We start from the raw sequence: 22,971 nt of genomic DNA, 5'->3' as shown, positions 1-22,971 counted from the left end.
TGTAAATTCCACTTACCGGTATCTAAATTATACCATTTTATTGAAAAAAAGTTGTAGATCTCTATGACCTATTGTTACAAAGCGTAATGCCAAATTAACTAAAAAAAAAATGTCTTGGCTTTCTTATACAATGGTATGGCATTTAATACTTATAAAACATTGTAAGGTTGAGACCGAACAGTATTCCAACATTAGTTACGAAACCTTAGCCAGAAATGTATTGTTGTTGTTGTTGTTTTTTTTTTTTTTTTAATTTTGGATATATATTTTTTGTATTTTTGTTAGTTTTAAAGTTTTTTTTGGGGTACGAAAACATTAGAAATTACGTCTTAAGAAAACGAAGCGTCCCATATCCTTGACCCTGTCAACGAACAATGAGATTAAAGGCATGTTCTGACTTTGGGATATGCCTGCTTGCTCTGACACGAGCGTTTTTTTTTTTTTGTTTTGTTAAATGTCTTTTCTGTAATATTAAAGTGAGCGTGAAAGTGACAAAGGGGAAAAAAAAAATAATTCTGTAGCATGGGAAGGCATAACTCATAATTAGTCACATCTTTGAGATTTTCATAGTTGAAAATTTTGTGCTTTCTCCAGATTTTTGATGTGCTGAAAATTGCACTCATCACCTGCTTGTATTTTGCAATAAAATGTTAGATGAAAGACCCCCCCCCACCCCAAAATTGTTTTCTTTTTATTAGATGTAAGGCTATAAATTTTTTTTTTTTTAATTAAATTCATGTTCTTAACATAAACTCAAAATGAAAAAACCAAATTATAGTCGTTGTTTTTTTTTCTTGTTGAACCAAAATAATTGAAAAACAAAAACAAACTTCCACATTTTCCGTTTCTTTTCTTCACATTTGGCAACACAAATTTGAATCCAGATTTTACATCCCGCATAGTGAACTGCTAGTAAAAGTTGGCATGTTGTGGTTTGTTGTGGTTTGTTGTTTTATACCTTGCTCCTGCCAAGCGAGTTGCAAGTATAAAGGCCTTTTTGGTACACACAGTAGATATCTGCAAACTGACCAAACATATGCTTCTTGATAACCGCACGTTAACAAGATCCCCCCTTCGGTAATGGACTGTTGTATTTTCTTAGATGACGCCTATGAAGGCCAGAGGCTCATGTTTCAGCAGCTTTAGCTATAGGAACCAGAGTTTCCACCTTCCGTGCTTTTTCGATTCTGTTTTGGATTTTTGCTTGGGAGTCGATGTGTAACTCTCTGCAGGGTAAGGCAAAGGTGCAACCTGAGTTTCCTCAATGGGATGGAGTTTCTTTAAAACTGGTTGTAGTTTGTCTTCTTGCTGCTTGAAATCCAGTTCCACGCTGAAATGTGAAGAAGAAAAAACAAAAAAAAAAAAAGTAATTTTACGTAAACTAGCAAACTTCATATGCTCTCTACTCAGCGATGACAATGTGTGATACATCTTTTAAGCACATCGGTCAACAGCTTTTACTTCACAAACTTCACATATGATGTATTCGATTTATACCTGATGAGGCTGGTGTGCTTACTTTGACAATCAATGTTAGAATGACGGTAAATCCTTTATGAAAGGTTAACTCATTCTCCACCTACCTAGCCTAATTGATAGCTCTTAAGCGCCTCTCCTCCCTGCTGCTGAATCTCCACCCACCTCCCACCGACCTTTCCTGATTGACTGTTTCTCAGTGTCCCTCCTCCCTGCCGTTGCTGATATTTCACCTTGCTCAGTACACGCTGCAGCTGTCACTTCAGAGGTTGCATAAACTCGGAGTTATGAGCTATTTCATTCTATAGCTGGACCCCCCAAAAAAGCTTCAATTAAGATCAGATTTACACAGCCTTTCTGATTTGGACTTTCAAAATAAATACACCAGCCATATCGGGCCTAATCGATCTATTATAATAAATATATACAGCTTCTATTGTGATATATGGTGGCAGATTCGCTTTGAGAAGTCCACCCATCAATAGGACATGCTCAGCCACTGCTCTGTTCACGACTCTGACCCCTCTTCTCCTGGCTGTGGTCAGTAATGGAGGTGAAATGACAGTTCGGAGCCCCTGTTCTAGTTATTGCTGTGAGTCTTTGTAACGGCGCTCCCAGCGATCAGACTTTTATTATCTATAGATGGGTGAAGGGCCAATCGACTAGGTACAAATCAATCAACGTCCATTTTATGGTCTGTTTACACGGGCTGAAGAGCAATAATGGAAGCAGAACGATGATTAAAAGGACCGTGCTGTCCCCACGCAACGTTATCGGCAGCACATTCCATGTTTATATTGGGTGATCTGCTGTCAACAGTGACTTTAAAGCTGGCATAATCGATCCAATCAACAGTGACTTTAAAGCTGGCATAATCGATCCAATCAACAGTGACTTTAAAGCTGGCATAATCGACCCAATCACCTGACGAATGCTCGTTCGTTCGGGTGATCACGGATATGTTTACATAAGCCGATAATCGGGATCGCTCTGTGATCAATTCTCAGCTCTTCTAAAGGCACCTTTATTCGGTATATCTTATCCCGGCCACAAAAAGTTGAAAAATCTCATTAGAAAAATAGACTCCCCAATAATAGCAATTTTTATATTTAATAGTAGAATGTTGCTCGGTCAAGTCAGGACTGAGAAAGGACCATGCAGGTCGGAAACCTGTTCCTTGGGAGCGCAGCGGATATTTCTGTTCTGCTTTTTTAATTTTTGTGCTATTTTGTTCAACTGTTTTTTGTGCCTTTTTATGCTACTAGATCAATAAAACAATTCTTTTAAGAAGATGTGAGCGCCGGCTATTGTTTGGACTGTTATAAATATTTTGTGTCTACTTTCGAAAAATGGAATCACTAAAGCTGTTAAATCAGAATCCACATAAGTGTTTCATTAAATAATTCACTGCATTTCTGTGTGCCGAGACTTTGTACGGCTGCACACAGATTCCTGTGCACGCTGCCATATGGAGCCCTTGTCACGCAATACTTTTCGTGAATACCTTGAGGGCATTGTGAGGGTACAGTCTGGGCACTGTGACTGGCTGTAATGTGGCTCTCTGCTTGCCACCCAAGCGCGCTTTCTTTCTCTTTCTTTTTCTTGCTTTCTCTTTCTTTCTTTCTTTCTTTCTTTCTTTCTCATCTTTCTTTTTCTTTCTCTCTTTTTATTTTTCTTTCTCTTTTTTTCTACTTTATTTTTCTTTTACTTTTTCTCTTTATTACTCTTTCTCTCTCTTTATTCTCATTTGCACAAGGAAAGACTAGAAGCAATGGGATGAAACTGAATGGGAGGAGACACAGATTAGATATTAGAAAAAACTTTGACAGTGAGGGTGATCAGAAAGTGGAACAGGCGGCGCCGAGAGGTGGTGAGTTCTCCTTCAATGGAAGTCTTCACACAGAGGCTGGACAGACATCTGTCTGAAATGATTTAGTGACTCCTGCACTGAGCAGAGTGTTGGACATGATGACCCAGGAGGTCCCTTCCAACTCTACCATTCTGTGATTCTTTCTCCCTATCGTTCTTTCTCTCTTTCGCTCTCATTTTTCTATTTCTTTCTTTTTTTTTTTTTTTTTTGCATGTATTTTGCAACAAAACATTTTTTTACATATTGGTCAAGATCAGTGTTTTTACTCGTGTACCTTTAATATAAAATGTTACCAAGTCACGGTTTCAATAGTTTACAATAATTTCTAATTTCTGTAATTCTTTCTAAATTATAAAGTTTATTTAAATGTAATATTGAACACCATTTGGCTGAGATTCTTCATGTTTTTCTCCCCTTATTTTTACCATGTAACCTCAGAGCATCTCTGTGCTGTAGAACTTTTAATGCAGTTTTGGGAAGCACAGAAAATCTTGTTGTCAACATACGCATTTACTTTGACATTTAATTCCCATTATTTGCTGCACATGGCACTGATTTTTTTTTTGTCCCCTTAAATGTAAAATCAAACGCCCAGCACTCTGCCTGCCAACGCGAAATATTCTGTTTAAAAGACAGAAACTTGAAAAGTAGACACTATCCATACTTATATATTCCAATCCTATGTATTTGGACACATACGGAAGAAAAAGCAGAAAATAAAATCTCTTCATTCGGTTTTTATTCTTGCATTTCGCATACAGTCAACTGAGTTCATCTAAAACTCTTGGGATGGCCACGAAGTCTTTGTCTAACCTAATTTGTGCATAGCAGCAAAACTGAACCGAGATGTCCATTAGGGAGGACATAGAACGTTAGAATAGAAGGCACAGTCTATGCTATAAACTGGAAGGCCACTGTCTAAAATTCCCCAATGGTTTGCTGATTTTGATTTCCCTCGGTCTTGTCTCTCAAAGATCAGCGGTAATTCATTAACCCTAGCATGCGTGCCATCACAAATCTACACTTTTACGTAACGGGGCCTCGTGCAAATCATATGGAGCAACTCACATAAATAACTTTTACAAGTTTATTTCAAAATTGCAAAATAAGATATGAATAATGTACAACATTTTAATTATAATTTTTTGCAGAAAACATTAAAAAACTTTTTTTTTCAAAATTTCAAACAAAGATATGAAAAACACACAAAGGTATCTAAATCTAGAGTAAACCAGCTGCTTCTATTCTTTTTCTATTCTATTTCTTTTCTAACTTTTTCTTTTCAGTTTTATTGGTCTTCCAAACTATATTTTCACTTGTTATCTTTTCTGAAGAATGTTCTTTACAGACATTTTCCCCACAAGTGGTACAATATTACTAATTTTTTCTTATTTTTTCCTCTCTAAGTTTTCTTGGACAAATGAAACAACGCCTTCATTTTCCTTCTCCTGGCCCTGGAATATCCTGAAACTGTACGCCACACCGTTTCATTGCATCTTTAGTTTGCTTTGTCTGCCCTTTGCAAGCTTCTTATTGCAACAAAGAGACTGAAAATGAGTAAGGCCGGAGTCACACATGCGAGAAACACGTCCGTGTCTCGCATGTGAACAGCCAGCTCTGGCGCCGGCACTTTGGAGTGGAGCGTGCGGCTCCATGTGTTGTTATGCAGCCGCACGCTCCGCTCCGAAGTGTCGGCGCCAGAGCTGGCTGTTCACATGCGAGACACGGACGTGTTTCTCGCATGTGTGACTCCGGCCTAAGATTTCCTCCCAACATCATATCATCACAGGTCCTTCAGCAATTAGCTCACAGTGTATACTGTCCTCATTACTCTCTATACAGCTCATTACTGTGTTCAGAAGAATGTGAGATGATGTCATGGCCTGCCACTCCCTCCCAAAATCATATGGCATGATCCACCCCCCGGCCCCTCAACCACAAACACTGCTAAGTACCTGATAAAAATAGCAGGGGCCTAAAAGACCCCCGTTCTGTACAGATGTGGTTTACCCCAAAAAAGCATTGTTACACAAATATGCCTATCAAAAAAATTATATGAACAACTGGATATTACCAACATCAAAATTCTTGAGGAAGACCTAAAGTTTTAAAATTGTAACTAAAGTAATTTTGCAGAAAATAGCAAAAAAGTAAGCACCGGGGCCTAAGAGTCCCCCCCCCCCCCCCCCCCGATACGCCTTGTAGGGTTAAGTAAGCGAAGACTGTTTGATTTTTCTGCAGCGCTCCAACAGGAGAAATTGAGTAGTGCATCGTTCTTGTTGAAATTAATAATCCGTCTTAAGTAATGCACATATACTGCTCACAAAAAGTTAGGGATATTTGGCTTTCGGGCAAAATTTATGGAAAACGTAAAAAGTTCACACAACATTGATATTTTATCATGAAAGTAGGACATCCCTGGTGATATCCTCATCCCAAGCAATTTATTGAAACAAAAGCTAACCGTATCAGTGGGTACACCCCAACGAAAAAATGTCAGTCTCTCAATAACTCATCCTGTGGCCTTGAGCATCAATTACAGCTTGACAATGATGTCGCGTTCTGTACATAAGTGGAGTTATTGTCTGCTGAGGCATGGAGACCTTCAGGTCATTGAGGTTTTGAGGTACAGAGTTACGAGCCTCTAAACAGTGACACAGCTGATCCCATAGGTTTTCTATGGTATGCAGGTCTGGAGAACGTACAGGCCACTCCATTTGAGGTTCCCCAGTCTCCAGCAGACGTTCCTTAATGATACGACCTCGATGAGCTTGAGCATTAGCATCCATGAAGATGTAATTAGACCTGTGTTGTTGGTGCAGAGTGATGTTATTCCAGTAGTAGTGACTTGTCACTGTACCAGTAACAAAGCGTAGGCCAGTTCTGTAGTGACTAGACACACCTGCCCACACTGTAACACCACCACTAAAGGCTTGTCTGGTGACAACTGTGGCTGATGCCTAGCGCTCTCGCTGACGTCTCAAACATAGTTGGAGGCCATCATTTCTACTCAGTGTGAATTTACTTTCAAATGTGAACAGCACTGAAGGCCACTGGTCCCTCGTCCAGCATAGATGTTCCCTGGCCAATGCAGGATGGTCAGATACCCTTGCAGGTAATCTAGCACGCACATGACTCTGATATAAATGGCTTTGAATGGCCTGATGTGACACTTGGGTCCCCTCGTCTCCCTTAAATGTTCTTGGAGTTGTGTGGCATTCATCATCAGGTTCTGAAGGCCATTGTTCACAATGAAGTGGTCATCATTGTGGGACGTTCACTTCTCTGCCTTTCTGTGACTCTTCCAGGCCTACTCTCTCCTGCTGATGACTCTGTGATACCCTAAGCTCAGTGGCCACTGCCGTCTGAGAACATCCTGAGAGAAGCCTCGTAATGGTGAGGTACTGGTGATCAATTGCTAGGTGTCGTCTTGGTCTGATGATGTCAAAATCTGAACAGCCTGATGAGGAGGACTGTTTAACACCAATTCTAATTGACCTCCGAAATGTAATGGGCGATTCATGGATCAAACGCCTGTTGTGAATTTTGCCATTAAGCTCCTAGTTGGAGAACAGCAAGTTTGTGCACAAAGTACTGATACATTGAGCAGTTGAACATGTGCATAACAGTTTAGAGAATGTCACATTAATTCACCTGAAAAGATCAGAGTGCGTTTTTGGTTGATCCAGAAATGTTGCCCAAAAGCCGAATACACTACTCACAAAAGGTTAAGGCTATGTGATGGGTATTTCTGCCAAACAGACGTTCTGTAGCTGCTTGGATAATAAGTGAGGGTCTTAATCCATTCAAGACCTAAAACATTCTGCTATGTTCTACATCAGGTTAAAAAAGAAAAATAAAACTATGCAAGTTTGGTTTTGCTGCTACAGCACTGATCTGGAGAATCTTGTTGCCAGGTCATTTTTAAGGCATCGGGAATGCTGCAAAAACCAAATCCAAAAATAACACTTGCGGAATTATGTTTTTTTTTCTCTCTATCATTTTACACCACTTGGAGTTTTATTCCCTTTTTCCACTACATTATATAGTAAAATGAATGGTGTTATTCAAAAATACAACTCGTCCAGCCCAAAAAACAAAAACAAAACATTCCACGCTCTTATATGGTTATAAAAATGGGCAATGGGTCAAGGGGTTAGTTGGGTGACATACCACTTATTAACTTGTAATGATGTTTGATCTCTTCTTTGAATAGGAGGCTATAGTGTGGTTGTAGCTGAAGACTGCCCCCACTGGTCACTGTACTGCTTTGGGTGGTGCATGTGGTGTTCTACCAGTTTTGTCCAATACACAGCCTCTTTATGACTTTCATTTAGTACGATACTGAACCAACATTGTGTGTATTACAATTAACCTCTTAAATAAAAGATAAGACTTTTTTATTTTTTAATTCTCTCCAGAATTTTTTGGTTTTGGTTCATCATTGGTATTTTTAAGTTAATAAATTGCTTTAATTAGTTACACAGCATGAAAATAAGCAAGTTTGCAATTGACTTCCTTCTGTCTGCTTCTGTTCTCATTCAATGACCGCATTTATCTTTCATAGTGTACAGCTGGTTTCCATGGAGCTTGGCTTGTGCACAGTTGTTACATTACAGGACAAGAGTAAACTCCTAACATACCAGCCACCTTTCTCCAATATTTTGATTTCTATAGAGCAGCTACTCTCCTGCCTCTCCATCCCTTTCAACTTCTTGCAATATTGAAAATCCTTACCAAGTATATCCTAATCACGAATCTCACTGTCTATTCTGTGTTTGTTCAAATACCCTGTTATCTCTATATGTATATACAGTGATAGCTGTTCACACTCTAGAATAAACCACTGATAGCTGAATGTGTTACAGCAGAATTTGTGCTAAGCTTTATGGTTCTGCTAATACTACATTTCTGCTGCTCAAGGGGTAGAGCTCTCGCTGCCAGAAACCAAGAAGTAAGGAGACTGCAATGCTCTGAGCTGCTCAAGAAACAACTTGAGACTTTCACCTTTTAACAAATGCATTGGAGACCTGATTTTGTGGCACGTACTAGTTTTTAAGTGGTACAGGTTCTTATCCTTCCACACAGACTGCACAAAACTCCTGTTGTCAATTTGGCTGCTGATGGAGAAGTGTGTGACGAGATCAGTCCACCAGCCTCCTCCTACTGAAAAAATGTTTTCCTTTCGCTGGGTTTTTCTGTAGGAGGAGATTGATGGACAGGTCTAGTCTCATCGTCCTCTATCAGCAGACATGTTTTATACAGAAGTGCTGGGCTGGCTGTGAGGAAGGCAGCACTAACAAGTGCAGGATGAGTCAACTATGAATCCATCAGTGAGCTTGTGCTGACAGGAGAGTCCGGACTCATTTATCTGGGCTCTTCCCAGTTAATTTATGGCCACAGGTTCTGATTTCATGTGGTCATACGACAGCTGAATGGAATTCTGTAAAATACAGATAAAGGGGTCCTATTAGACCAAGCTCACTGACAGATTATCTGTTAACTCATTCTGCAGCCAGCCATGTGAAGCAAAATAATGCATGTTTAAAGCTGAGCGGTACCAAATTTTTCATGAAACACTATTGAAAACATTTTTAGTCCCAAGATTCATTAATTTTAAGCAAGATTAAAAAAAAAAAAAAGAATTTGTCGCTGGAACGAATATTTTTTCACAGTCTTGTATTAATAGTTGACGCCGTCGTTTCTAAGTCCGAATTATCCAGTTTTTAGCATTACATCAATTAACTGGATTTGTGAGAATATTTCTTAATCTTCCAATTGTAAATTCTTCTTTATTGTTGTATAATACAAAGGAAATGAAGCTGTGACTGCAGCCGGATGGATTCCCTGGGCCAGATCCGACAATTATATAGATATTATACCGGTAATAAATCTGCTCTGTTTGTTTGTTGCGTATTTATTCTCATTAACAGACTTGATAACGTTAAAAAATAAGCCATTTGTAAGTAGCGGTGCCAGAAATATGTTAATGTGTATGCTTTCCTTTTCCTTCAGCTGTTCCATAACAGATGGGACTTTGCTCGCTGGCAGTCAGGCTGTGCCACATATTTAAGTCTCAGGGCACATGATTGTGTCTGATGACAGTAATCTGAAATCCCTACTTGTATGGATACATTCCCTCTCAGAATAATCCATGTTCCTTCATTTCCCTTACAAAAGCAAATACCGGATGACATGATGTTCTTTGTAATTCTAGGTAACGGGTCTTGACGCATTTCTGCTTGGCTTTAACCTTTTTCCGTCATTTCGTGATACTTAGTTTCCATGAGATATGTATCTCACGGAATCACAAAGTGACTGATGCAATTGAAGGCCTTATTAGGTTAAGTTCACACTAGGTGTTTATTTCTGCAGCAAAACCTGATCTCTTGGCAGGAAAGAAGCTGTAGAAAAAAGCAGGTTTTGCTTGGTTTTTCTTGCGTTTTCTGCTTCGGTTTTTTTTGTTAGTTTTCGGCATGCTAGATTGGTCTCTTGTGCATGCTGACAAAGTTTAGTACAAACAAAAAAATAATCATATGCTACAGAACTGCGTTTTGGCACAAAAAAAACGTAGTAAAACCTGATACCTGTGTTTTTGCTTAAGATTTTCAGTGTTTTTTTAACCACACATTTATGTCAATGGGTAAAACGGCTGTAAAAACGCTCAAAGAAAGCAAGCTCGGGGGTCCTCCAAGTATTTTTTTAGTGCTCGGAAATGTAGTTTTCTTCGCCGCAGCTGAATGATTTACAGCTACTAGCCAGCTTGATTGCATGTGGGGGTTCCCTAGCAACCAGGCAACCCCCACATGTACTCAGCCTGGCTAATAGCTGCAAATCAATCAACTGGGGCAATGAAAACTAAATCTCCGAGCACTAAAAAATACTCTGAGGACCCCCGAGCGTGCTCGGGAAATTTCGAGTAACGAGTGTATTTACTCATCACTAGAAGTGACCTGATCTATTGTGAAAAAACTATGCAAAGCTCAAAATATTGATGACAAAAAAAACAAGCTGTGTGCATGAAATTTCTGAAATCTCACACACTTTGCTGGTCCTGTAAAACACAGCTGAAAATTGGCGTAAAACAAACCTAAAACAAAAAACGGTTAAAACAACGTCTAGTGTGAACTTACTCTAAATTGTCCTCACCCTGATATTAGTCATTGGACTAATGTCAGGTTTAGGCCTTTTTAATAAGTGCGGTATAAATTTAGAGAGTTAAGCAAAAAAGCGCTAGTAGTGATTCTGATATTACAGATGGAAGATTGCTCTGTGGATTCGTAGGGTAGTGGCACAAAATCTGAATCTAACCTCTTGCCTACTTCCCGTTCCACAACTATACAACCCTCATCAACTTATATTAAAACAGCCCTCTGGGTTTTTTTAAAATTCATTTTGTTATATGCAGTGGGGAAGAAAAGTATTTAGCCAGCCACCAATTGTGCAAGTTCTCCCACTTATAAAGATGAGAGCGGCCTGTAATTGACATCATAGGTAGACCTCAACTATGAGAGTCACTATGAGAAAACAAATCCAGAAAATCACCTTGTCTGATTTGGCATGGTTTTTTTTTGCAAAATATTGTGGAAAATAAGTATTTGGTCACCTAAAACCATCCAAGATTTCTGGCTCTCACAGACTTGTAACTTCTTCTTTAAGAGGCTCCTCTGTCCTCCACTCATTACCTATAGTAATGGCACCTGTTTGAACTTATCAGTATAAAAGACTCCTGTCCACAACCTCAAACAGTCACACTCCAAACTCCACTATGGTGATGGTATGGGGCTCCACGCAAGATCTCACCCCGTGGGGTCAAAATGATCACAAGAACGATGAGCAAAAATCCCAGAACCACACGGGGGGGACCTAGGGAATGACCTGCATAGAGCTAGGACTACCGTAATAAAGGCTACCATCAGTAACACACTATTCCACCAGGGACTCAGATCCTGCAGTGCCAGACGTGTCCCACTGCTTAAGTCAGTATATGTATATATATTATATAGTATATAATATTTGGATTATCCAGAAGAGTATTGGGAGAATGTCATATGGTCTGATGAAACCAAAGTAGAACTATTTGGTAGAAACAAAACTCGTTGTGTTTGGAGGAGACTGAATTGTGATTTGCATCCAAAGAACACCATACCTACTGTGAAGCATGGGGGTGGCAACATCATGCTTTGGGACTGTTTCTCTGCAAAGGAACCAGGACGACTGATCCATGTACATGAAAGAATGAATGGGGCCATGTATGGTGAGATTTTGAGTGCAAACCTCCTTCCATCACCCAGGACATTGAAGATGAAATGTAGAAGGGTCTTTCAGCATGATAATGATCCCAAGCACACCGCCAGGGCAGTGAAGGAATGGCTTCGTAAGAAGCACATGAAGGTCCTGGAGTGGCCTAGCCAGCCTCCAGATCTTAACCCCATAGAAAACTTCTGGAGGGAGTTGAAAGTCCGTGTTGCCCAGCGACAGGCCCAAAACATCACTGCTTTAAAGGAGATCTGCATGGAGGAATGGGCCAACATACCAACAACAGTGTGTGGCAACCTTGTGAAGACTTACAGAAAACGTTTGACCTCTGTCATTGCCAACTAAGGATATATAACAAAATATTGAGATGAACTTTTGTTAATGAACAAATACTTATTCTCCACCATGATTTGCAAAATGGGGAGAACTTGCTCAATTGGTGGCTGACTAAATACTTTTTCCCCCACCGTATTTGTGTGTGTGTGTATGTATAGAGATATATATATATATATATATATATATATATATATATATATATATAATCTTGGCTAATATTACCTTATTTACTGTACTTCTCTTACTATTAGGTATTTCATGTTATACTTCCCATGTTAAAGTTATTTTGATCACGATCTCAGTCACCAGAACTGTATGATGCAAATACATGGACTGTACCACTGAAGTTGTCCACAGAGAGACAGAAACTGATATCAAAGATAATGATGATTACTGCACAGTTCCTATCAAACAATTATAATGTAGTATACACTGACAAAAGGGCAACGAGTGAACATACCAACAATATATTAAAAAGTTGCAAATCTTTATTGGTACAATGATTTAAAAAAAAAAAAAAAAAAATCAAGTTTGTGTATAATATGAATATTGTTTTTGCTCTATAATATTGAGTTTCCTTATGGAACTTGGGAGTTGAACTATTACACAATTACATTTTGTATGTAACCGGGATACCATATTTAACCCCTTCATGACCTTGGGATTTTCCGTTTTTCCGTGTTCGTTTTTCGCTCCCCTCCTTCCCAGAGCCATAACTTTTTTTATTTTTCCGTCAATATGGCCATGTGGGAGCTTATTTTTTGCGAAACAAGTTGTACTTTTGAAAGACCTCATTGGTTTTACCATGTTGTGTACTAGAAAACGGGAAAAAATTTCAAGTGCGGTAGAATTGCAAAAAAAAGTGCAATCCCACACTTGTTTTTTTGTTTGGCTTTTTTACTAGTTTCACTAAATGCTAAAACTGACCTGCCATTATGATTCTCCAGGTCATTACGAGTTCATAGACACCTATCATGTCTAGGTTCTCTTCTATCTAAGTGATGAAAACAAATTCCAAACTTTGCTAAAAAAAAAAAAATTGACCTCCTGTTTCTACATAGAGCTTAGAAGTATTTATCTAGTCAAATTTAAATCACATGATGTCATAGACCTAATGAAAAAGAGAAGAATTAGCAGCGTAGAAAGACAAAATGAGCAATTGTAAGTACACAGTTCTGTATGATATGAGGACTGCAATATATTAAAAGGATAACAAATTTTGATAGGAGGAGGAGTGCTTCTTTAATGAATACCTATATTAGCTAATTTTGGAGAACAAGGAAGGATAATCACTGTATCCTCCCAGCTGGCAGAGATCATACAGATTTTAGCTGGTCATCTTATGCCGTATTAGTGCATCATGGGATTGATAGCAAGACATATAAGAATAACAATCAGGATGTAATCTGGATGTAAGATGGACTCTAAAGGGAAGAAAACAAGAGGCAGAACGACATGGAACGAAGTGCGCAGAATGCGACAGACAAACAGATGTGGGTTGTCCTTATAGAAGTTAAAAAAAAAAAACTTTAACTGAGAATGCTTCTTTAACCTATTCCAGCCCTGGCCTTTTTACCCTGTTTTCGATCAGGCATATTTACGGATTTTATCGTACATGCGACTTTAATAGCTCTTAAAAAAAAATAAAAAATAAAAATTCTGATATTCAAATAATTTTTACCCCTTTCTTCTCAATACATGGGGCTTAATTTTTGTCGTTTTTGTATTTCTTTTTTCCTGATATCTGGGGGAAAATGTAAGTTAAAATAATTTACAATTACGGTATTTTATGACCACAAAGGACCGCTAAGAAACATTTAAAATCGCGCTTCCCTTTCCACAGACATTATATTTATATATTGGACATATATTTTTTTCTTGCAGGGTTCATGGCTATAAACAGCGATATGAACTGTTGGTGTTTTTTTTTCTCATGTATGTGTACAGTATGTGCATGCTCAATGTGTAAAATAGCGACATTTTACCTGTATATGATACATGCGCTGTTCCTACACGTGTCACAGTTTGCTGTATCTTGGCCAGTCCGATATGAAAGCCTAAACATAAAATAGAAATAGCGGTAAATCGAAGAAATATCACACAATGATCAAACAGATTTGCAAATACTGATCTTGCTGATTTTGTTATCGTCATCGTGAGCATGTATTTAGTCTTTTCTCCATTAGTGTAGCTTTAAAGGGAATCCGTCACCAGTTTTTTTTTGTTTTTTTTTACACCTAATCTGAGAACAGGATAATGAATGGGCAGAGACCCTGATTCCCTGATGTCACTTAATCACTTATCAGCAGGAGATTAGAAACTTGAGGACTAGTAAACCTGCTGCTAGGAAATCCAACCCGACCACTGATTGACAGCTTTCTGTGTTCACTGTGCATAGGCAGAAAGCCGCCAATCAGTGGTGTGCGTGTTGGGCTATACAAGGCTCAGCATTTAGAGAACTGCTAGATTTGCAACAAATAAAACTTATCAAAAATATTGCAAGCAGCCCAGTAAGTGATATCTGGATTCAGAGTCTCTGCCCTGACATTCTTCTACCCTCTGAGAGTTGCAGAAAACTAGTGACGTATTTCCTTTACGCCAAAAAATTGCTGCAAAGCAGAATGAAGTCATTTATTTTATATTATTTTTTTTAGCTTATCTCCGTTGCGGAGACATTAGCTTGTGAAAGTTTGCATGTAATTTACACTATTAACAAGGGGGTGTCAGCAGAGATTCTTCTTTGGGGGCCTTAACTCTTTACCCTGCGTGACTTCAACCAGTCATAAGCAAGGATCATGCAGGGTTAAGAAAAAAGAAAAGAAAAGGCTCCTGTAGTAGGTTAGATCGGGCACAGACAGTGTGGAGAGAGGAGAGCAGAGTTGACAGTGCTGTGAGGTGAAAGCTGCAGCATGTCACACACCACTCTGGATCTGTGTCGGCTATCAGGGTATTATTGCTTGATGTCTAGAATAGATGCAGAAATGTGTTTGTAATGACCCACAGCTTTACTCCCCTTGCTTGTAATCACAGCAGGACAGCCGAGCTGTGTGTCATTACATGGCTTATGATATCACAGAGAGAGAGAGAGACAATTCTAAGCTTCTCCAGGTGTGTTTTTTCTTTTTGTCCTCTGCATGATGCCTCATGCTTATGACTGACCAAAATGACGCACAAAAAAGTGAAACCTCCAGTGAAGAATCTCGGCTAGGGACCCTTTTGTTATAGTGTAAATTTAACATATAAACTTAAAAAGGTAATACCTCTGCAAAACAAATATGAAAATTAAAGAAAAAAAAATTAGAAACATTTTTTTTCAGCTCGTTGCCACCATTCCATAATTATCCTGGGAGCCACATTCCCTTGTAAACACCAGCAAAAATGATCACTAATTGTATCTATCTATCTAGATACATAGATATAAATATAAGCTGGAACCATGTGGCAGATAAAAAGAATATTCAGGGGAGCAGTTAGAATAAAATAAGAGCAAAAACTGCCCACTTTTGACCCGATGATGGGACCTCCTTAAAGGGCTTGACAACTTAAAAAAAAAAAAAAAAATATATATATATATATATATATATATATATATATATAGTATACTGTATATGTGTGTGTGCGGTATTGTTTCTCTTTCTTTGATATATACATATATATATATATATATTTTTTTTTTTTTTTCTTTGTTATATATATATATATATATATATATATAACAAAGAAAGAGAAACAATACCGCAACCCGAAACAGTGGGGTGGGAGATCCTAAAGCACAGACTGAAGTCCCACAACGACACTACAATAAGCGTGGGACTAGAGTGGTTTCAAGAAAGGCTAAAAAGCAACCTTTATTAAATATAAGTGCAAAATATATTTATACAACACAGTAGAGACAAAGACAAGTGGGTGAACCCATAGGGAAAGCCCCATGATGGGAATAAATGATGCAGCAAAGTAGAGTAATAATTTTGTAAATGCAAAGTTAGATACACATGATCGACTATTCTGATTGGAGTCTTTGGATCGCCGACCAAACACACCCGACGCGCTTTTCACAAACTAATGCTTCATCATACGTGTTTATAAGTTCTATTTAATAAAAGATGCATTTTATTCATTCTTGCAACTACCTTAACTCCGCCTTTATTGTACTGTTGTTTTTGTTTTGTTTTTTTTTGTTATAAATTTATTATTATCCCACTTTTATTTATTCTTTAACCTAAATGTGCTCTGTCCTACTGACAATGGCCACAGTCCTGGAACCCGTTAACTCCACTTTCATCTCTGTGCTTGACACAGGAGAGAGTTGTGTGTAGGGGGCTGGCTAACTGCACATTGTAATAGTTAATCCAGTCTATGGGGCTTTAACAGAGAAGGGGGCTGGCTTAGCTATGAATGTAAGCAAATCAACCAGCCCCCTTCACACAGAACTCTGGTCACTTATCTACACATGAAATTCTCTCATGTGTCAAATGTCGATGGACATTTGGAAATAAGACTATTGGGATTTTTTTATAATATATATATATATATATATATATATTTTTTTTTTTATTAACATTAAAGAGAGGGCTGATAAACATTTCTTGGGCAATCAACCGATTGAAAAAGTAATCTAACTGTAGGCTATAATGGCTGACTGAGAGAAATAATACCAGCGTACTTCAACTCGACAATTAATGTTACTTTCTCAGTCTCGCCACAGAACAGGACCATGAAACCATTGTTCTTTTCATGTCAACCAAGCAATTTTTCTGTAGAGGAGTCATCCTTCTGGGAGAGCGCAGTCTACAGATATGACTTAACTTTATCGAATTGACTCAGTACCAGGCCGTAATCGTTATGTAGATCTATCTGCTATAGCAGAGAATGGTATAATTGTTTGGGGGGGAGGGGTGGAAGCTTGAGTACGGGGTCAATGCCGAGTGACCCAAAACGCAGCTATTAAATTCCCAATTCTGTTGTCCTACTTCTGTTACGTTGCTTCTGAAGAGCAGACTGGTTCCACTTCTAAAGGCTTTTTATCCCTCGTACTACAAGGAAAAGGTCTTTGGAGCTAAGCTTAGTCTTCCAACTGATAACAGGGCAACTTGTGGCGCAAGGCGATAACGTAACAGATGGGGGACTGTTCTTTGTTCCCTACAATCATTCATACATATATAGTAAATAAAGGTTCTTATGTTATATTTACTGCTTTCTATATATTTCACCAACATCCCATTTATCAGTATTTCTATTATACCATATTCATACCTATTTATCCCTATTTTTCACCCCCCCCAGCCCTCGGTAATCAAGATTATTTTATACGATTAACGTGTACAGAAAAAACCTGAATTAAAAACAAACACACACACTTGAAAGGGTGTCCACTAGTGATGAGCGAGCATGCTCGGATGTTATCAGAGTATCTGGGGAGTGCTCATATATTATGTTCCAGTCCCTGCGGATGCATGATATGCAGCTGTTAAACAGCCACAACACATGCAGAGCTTTCCTGTTTGTTAGGGAATCCCCACATATGTTGTATCTGTCTAACCGCCGGACATCATGCAGCCGCAGGGAGTCGAACATAATATACGAGCACGTTCGCTCAGTGTCCAATACTGAACATTGCCTTCAATGCTATAGTATAGTCCCTCATATAAAATAAATACACCTGCCTCCCAGACCGTCGCCGTTCCAGCGATATCTGTGGTGACATTATTTATCTTGAACGCTGCAGCTTTCACAGTTCCGTCAGAGGGAACACTCAAAAAAAGACACCCTCGTTAATTATTCACAGACGCAGTCATGGAGTTTGACGACAAAGGATAAGTTTTGTAAAATATGCATATAATTAATGTATGTAGCATGGTCTGACCCAAGCCAAAAATTGGTACACAATATCTAAAAAAAAAAAAAGAGATACCATACATTTAGTAAGTGCACCCCCATCCCTATATACAACCTGCCTATTGCAGCTCTCTTAATGTGCTCTAAGGGCGCGCCAGGCTAACTGCATTCTCCCCATTGACCTTACAACCATTTAACCCCATGGTATTTAGTTGTAAATATTTTTATTATTATTGAAATGTTCCTATTAAATTAGTAATCTGTATCCGCTTTTTCCTGAGTGCGGCTTTTCCATGGTAGAAACCTTGCCAAGTAGAATAAAATCATTTTTTGTACGGGCGGCGAGCTGACCTTCATTTTATGTTCTCGTGGGCGTCAGCGAGCACCACATGCCATGTCGCTCGGGTTCTGCAGCAAAATTAAAGTTAACAAAATAGCAATAATCTATAAAGCTCCCGAGTGACAGATCTACAATGCGGCCACGTAATTCTCCGATGCAGCAAGGAAAGCAGTGGCAGCTCTGCACAAAGACGTTTTAGGTGAAGAGCGAGCGCCAAACCGGCCTTTTCTATTGTTGTCTTCAGTGATGGATTTACTTGTCGGAGAGGCAGCATCTCCCCATCAGAGCTGTGCAATTGTTCGCTGTGACTTTCATCAGGACATCTGATAAGGTCAAGGTCAGGAGGGAGGTGCGCGAGGCTTTCCTTACCTGTTCTAGAGGCGGCTGCTGTGTGACTCTTGTAGAATTAGCAATCATACCTTTTATGTATACCTTCTACTAAGACCACATCCATCTGTGCTTTCTTTTTATTTGTCTATATCATATTTATCGGAGTTATATCTATTTACACACCTCAACAATAAAATTGCCGCACCAGGAAGAAAAAGTCGTGATATAATAGAAATCACAGGATTGGTAGACATAGTAATAGTACTATACACAATAAATTCAAAACATCTCGATTTCCATTTTTTCATCATTTGTAGATCAATAACATTCTATCCACCTTTTTCATGTATATTATATCTTGATCTCAATCTGTATTAGATATGAAAGAGATATATACAGTGGGGCAAAAACGTATTTAGTCAGTCAGCAATAGTGCAAGTTCCACCACTTAAAAAGATGAGAGGCGTCTGTAATTTACATCATAGGTAGACCTCAACTATGGGAGACAAACTGAGAAAAAAAAATCCAGAAAATCACAGTCTGTTTTTTTAACATTTTATTTGCATATTATGGTGGAAAATAAGTATTTGGTCAGAAACAAACAATCAAGATTTCTGGCTCTCACAGACCTGTAACTTCTTCTTTAAGAGTCTCCTCTTTCCTCCACTCATTACCTGTAGTAATGGCACCTGTTTAAACTTGTTATCAGTATAAAAAGACACCTGTGCACACCCTCAAACAGTCTGACTCCAAACTCCACTATGGTGAAGACCAAAGAGCTGTCAAAGGACACCAGAAACAAAATTGTAGCCCTGCACCAGACTGGGAAGACTGAATCTGCAATAGCCAACCAGCTTGGAGTGAAGAAATCAACAGTGGGAGCAATAATTAGAAAATGGAAGACATACAAGACCACTGATAATCTCCCTCGATCTGGGGCTCCACGCAAAATCCCACCCCGTGGGGTCAGAATGATCACAAGAACGGTGAGCAAAAATCCCAGAACCACGCGGGGGGAACTAGTGAATGAACTGCAGAGAGCTGGGACCAATGTAACAAGGCCTACCATAAGTAACACACTACGCCACCATGGACTCAGATCCTGCAGTGCCAGACGTGTCCCACTGCTTAAGCCAGTACATGTCCGGGCCCGTCTGAAGTTTGCTAGAGAGCATTTGGATGATCCAGAGGAGTTTTGGGAGAATGTCCTATGGTCTGATGAAACCAAACTGGAACTGTTTGGTAGAAACACAACTTGTCGTGTTTGGAGGAAAAAGAATACTGAGTTGCATCCATCAAACACCATACCTACTGTAAAGCATGGTGGTGGAAACATCATGCTTTGGGGCTGTTTCTCTGCAAAGGGGCCAGGACGACTGATCCGGGTACATGAAAGAATGAATGGGGCCATGTATCATGAGATTTTGAGTGCAAACCTCCTTCCATCAGCAAAGGCATTGAAGATGAAACGTGGCTGGGTCTTTCAACATGACAATGATCCAAAGCACACCGCCAGGGCAACGAAGGAGTGGCTTCGTAAGAAGTATTTCAAGGTCCTGGAGTGGCCTAGCCAGTCTCCAGATCTCAACCCTATAGAAAACCTTTGGAGGGAGTTGAAAGTCCGTGTTGCCAAGCGAAAAGCCAAAAACATCACTGCTCTAGAGGAGATCTGCATGGAGGAATGGGCCAACATACCAACAACAGTGTGTGGCAACCTTGTGAAGACTTACAGAAAACGTTTGACCTCTGTCATTGCTAACAAAGGATATATTACAAAGTATTGAGATGAAATTTTGTTTCTGACCAAATACTTATCTTCCACCATAATATGCAAATAAAATGTTAAAAAAACAGACAATGTGATTTTCTGGATTTTTTTTTTCTCAGTTTGTCTCCCATAGTTGAGGTCTACCTATGATGTAAATTACAGACGCCTCTCATCTTTTTAAGTGGTGGAACTTGCACTATTGCTGACTGACTAAATACTTTTTTGCCCCACTGTATATCACAAACACAAATATTACATGCACAGTATGATGGCCACCATGCACAGTATGATGGCCCCTACACGCAGTATGATGGCCCCCACGCGCAGTATGACGGCCCCCTATGCACAGTATGACGGCCCCCATGCACAGTATTACTGCCCCCTATGCACAGTATGACGGCCCCCACGCACAGTATGACGGCCCCCACGCACAGTATGATGGCCCCCTATGCACAGTATGATGGCCTCCATGCACAGAATGAGGACCACCCATGCACAGTATGAAGGCCCCCACGCACAATATGACGGCCCCCACGCAAATTATGACGGCCCCCACGCACAGTATGATGGCCCCCACGCACAGTATGACGGCCCCCTATGCACAGAATGAGGACCACCCATGCACAGTATGACGGCCCCCACGCACAGCATGATGACTCCCACGTACAGTATGATGGCCCCCCCTACACACAATATGATGGCCCCGTCTTTGCTTGCGTGAATCTACATTTCTTCGATTTTTTTTTTTTTTTTTTTTTTCTTTTTTGCATTGGTGAAATATTTAATTAAACAACTACAAGAAGGAAGCAATATCTGTATAACACTAGGGGGACAAGTGTAATCAAGAACGAAACGTGAAAACTCCACTAAAAACGCTATTCTGTAATAGATATGCATTAAAATTCTATTACACCCACAATGGCTTCTGGAATACATAATCAAAGAGAAAAAATATTTGCAAACATATACCCAGGGACAAAAAGTTGATACAGTGGGAAGATGGTCAAAGGGATATGAGGAGTCTGCGAGTGGGAAAAAAGTAGAGCTCGATGTGCCTCGGGCATAAACACAGGGGTTAAGAAACTCAAATATGGTGCTGTCATAAATCTATCACATGTAACAGGTAGATATGCAATCCATCACTAGGAAAAAGGATGTTAGGATCTTTCCGTACTGCACCCTGGGAGGAAGCCTTTCCTGCCCGCAGAGATTGACACCCTAAAATGTGTCAATATATAAAACGTACCTTCCATATAAACATCCTGTAAGGAACATGCCTGCCTTCCATTTGGGAGCATCTGACACACTCGCCTGCAGTCCTCCCACTACTAATCTATAACGAAAGCCCCCTGAGGAACCTCTAAATGCCGGAGAGGACACGCTGTATAATTTAGATAAGTAGCATTTGTGAGGACGATGGTCATCACACTTTACCCACCTATATACCGTATTCCTTATACCCTCTGACCACCTCTACCAGTGTGTCATCTTGACATCCTTAGCTATAGACCTTTTGCAATTTTTTTTTTTACTTTGATTTTCTTTGTTCGGACCCATTGTGGGTTTAATAGGATTTAAAACATATCCATGAAATATTAGTGTTTTTGTAATTGATGAAATATTTAATTAAGACCTAAATGAATAAAAAACAAACATACAATGTAACATAATGTAGAGAGTAGCAAAGCTAGAACTGAGCTGGGATCATTTCATGTTTATCATCCCTCGGTGTTCTTAACCCTTACTAGTTAGTCTTTCTACACTCTCCTACGACCTTCAGGTAGAGACTTATAGTTAATATCCTGTACCGAATGAACAAAGTCATATGCACAAATGAATTGCAGCTCCATTTTGGAGGGTTAATTTGACATCTAGTGGGATGGATGAAAAATCTATATTTCTATTTATGTGCTGAAATAGATTGTGCTGAAATAGATTGTCATTTGTGATATAGAGCTAAAATACTGCTGAATAGAGGAGAGGACGAGGTAGCTGCACAGAAACAATGCATATATACGTCAGGGGAAACATACAATAGAGGCTCGGACTGGCCATCGGGAACAGGTGAAATCCCCTGGTAGGCCGCCGCTATGAATGAGGGCTAATGAGCAGTGTTAATAAACCTGATCCACAATTTACAGGAAAAGTTACTTACATACATACATACATACATGCAGTACAGACCAAAAGTTTGGACTAACCTCATTTAAAGATTTTTCTGTATTTTCATGACTATGAAAATTGTACATTCACACTAAAGGCATCAAAACTATGAATTAACACATGTAGAATTATATAGAAAATATGTCTTATATTCTAGGTTCTTCAAAGTAGCCACATTTTGCTTTGATGACTGCTTTGTACACTCTTGGCATTCTCTTGATGAGCTTCAAGAGGTAGTCATCGGGAATGGTCTTAAAACAATCTTGAAGAAGTTCCCAGAGATGCTTGGCACTTGTTGACCCTTTTGCCTTCACTCTGCGGTCCAGCTCACCCCAAACCATCTCAATTGGGTTCAGGTCTGGTGACTGTGGAGGCCAGGTCATCTGGTGTAGCACCCCATCACTCTCCTTCTTGGTCAAATAGCCCTTAGTCCGGGTTCACATTGCGTTAACAGCTCCCCGTTCAACACATACGTTAATGGGCTGCTAACGCAAGTGCCGACATTCTCCATCGCGCTAGCGCAGATAGAGCATCTGCTAGCTCTATCTGCGCCAGCAGTGACGGACCCGGAAACGCTGCAGCCCACGTCTCAGG

At 39.5% G+C, this 22,971-nt stretch overlaps 2 protein-coding genes across 2 annotated transcripts in view; one reads left to right on the top strand and one right to left on the bottom strand.

The window, feature by feature from the left end:
* The window catches only part of DOCK1 (dedicator of cytokinesis 1), a 421,618-nt gene that overhangs the window by 186,361 nt on the left and 212,286 nt on the right, over positions 1-22,971 (top strand). The window lies entirely within an intron of this gene.
* Positions 302-22,971, bottom strand: part of INSYN2A (inhibitory synaptic factor 2A) — a 64,399-nt gene continuing 41,729 nt past the window's right edge. Inside the window, exons 3-4 of the mRNA XM_069753949.1 lie at positions 13,927-13,998; positions 302-1,330 (exon numbers count right to left, since the gene is read on the bottom strand). Of these exons, the coding sequence (XP_069610050.1) occupies positions 1,147-1,330; positions 13,927-13,998 (256 nt within the window). The 3' untranslated portion in view covers positions 302-1,146. The remainder of the gene's footprint in view (positions 1,331-13,926; positions 13,999-22,971) is intronic.

Source organism: Ranitomeya imitator, chromosome 2 (genome assembly GCF_032444005.1).
Source record: "Ranitomeya imitator isolate aRanImi1 chromosome 2, aRanImi1.pri, whole genome shotgun sequence".
Taxonomy (NCBI): Eukaryota; Metazoa; Chordata; class Amphibia; order Anura; family Dendrobatidae; genus Ranitomeya; species Ranitomeya imitator.
Note: the sequence above shows the minus strand (reverse complement) of the source record. Positions and strands in the feature narration are given on the sequence as shown.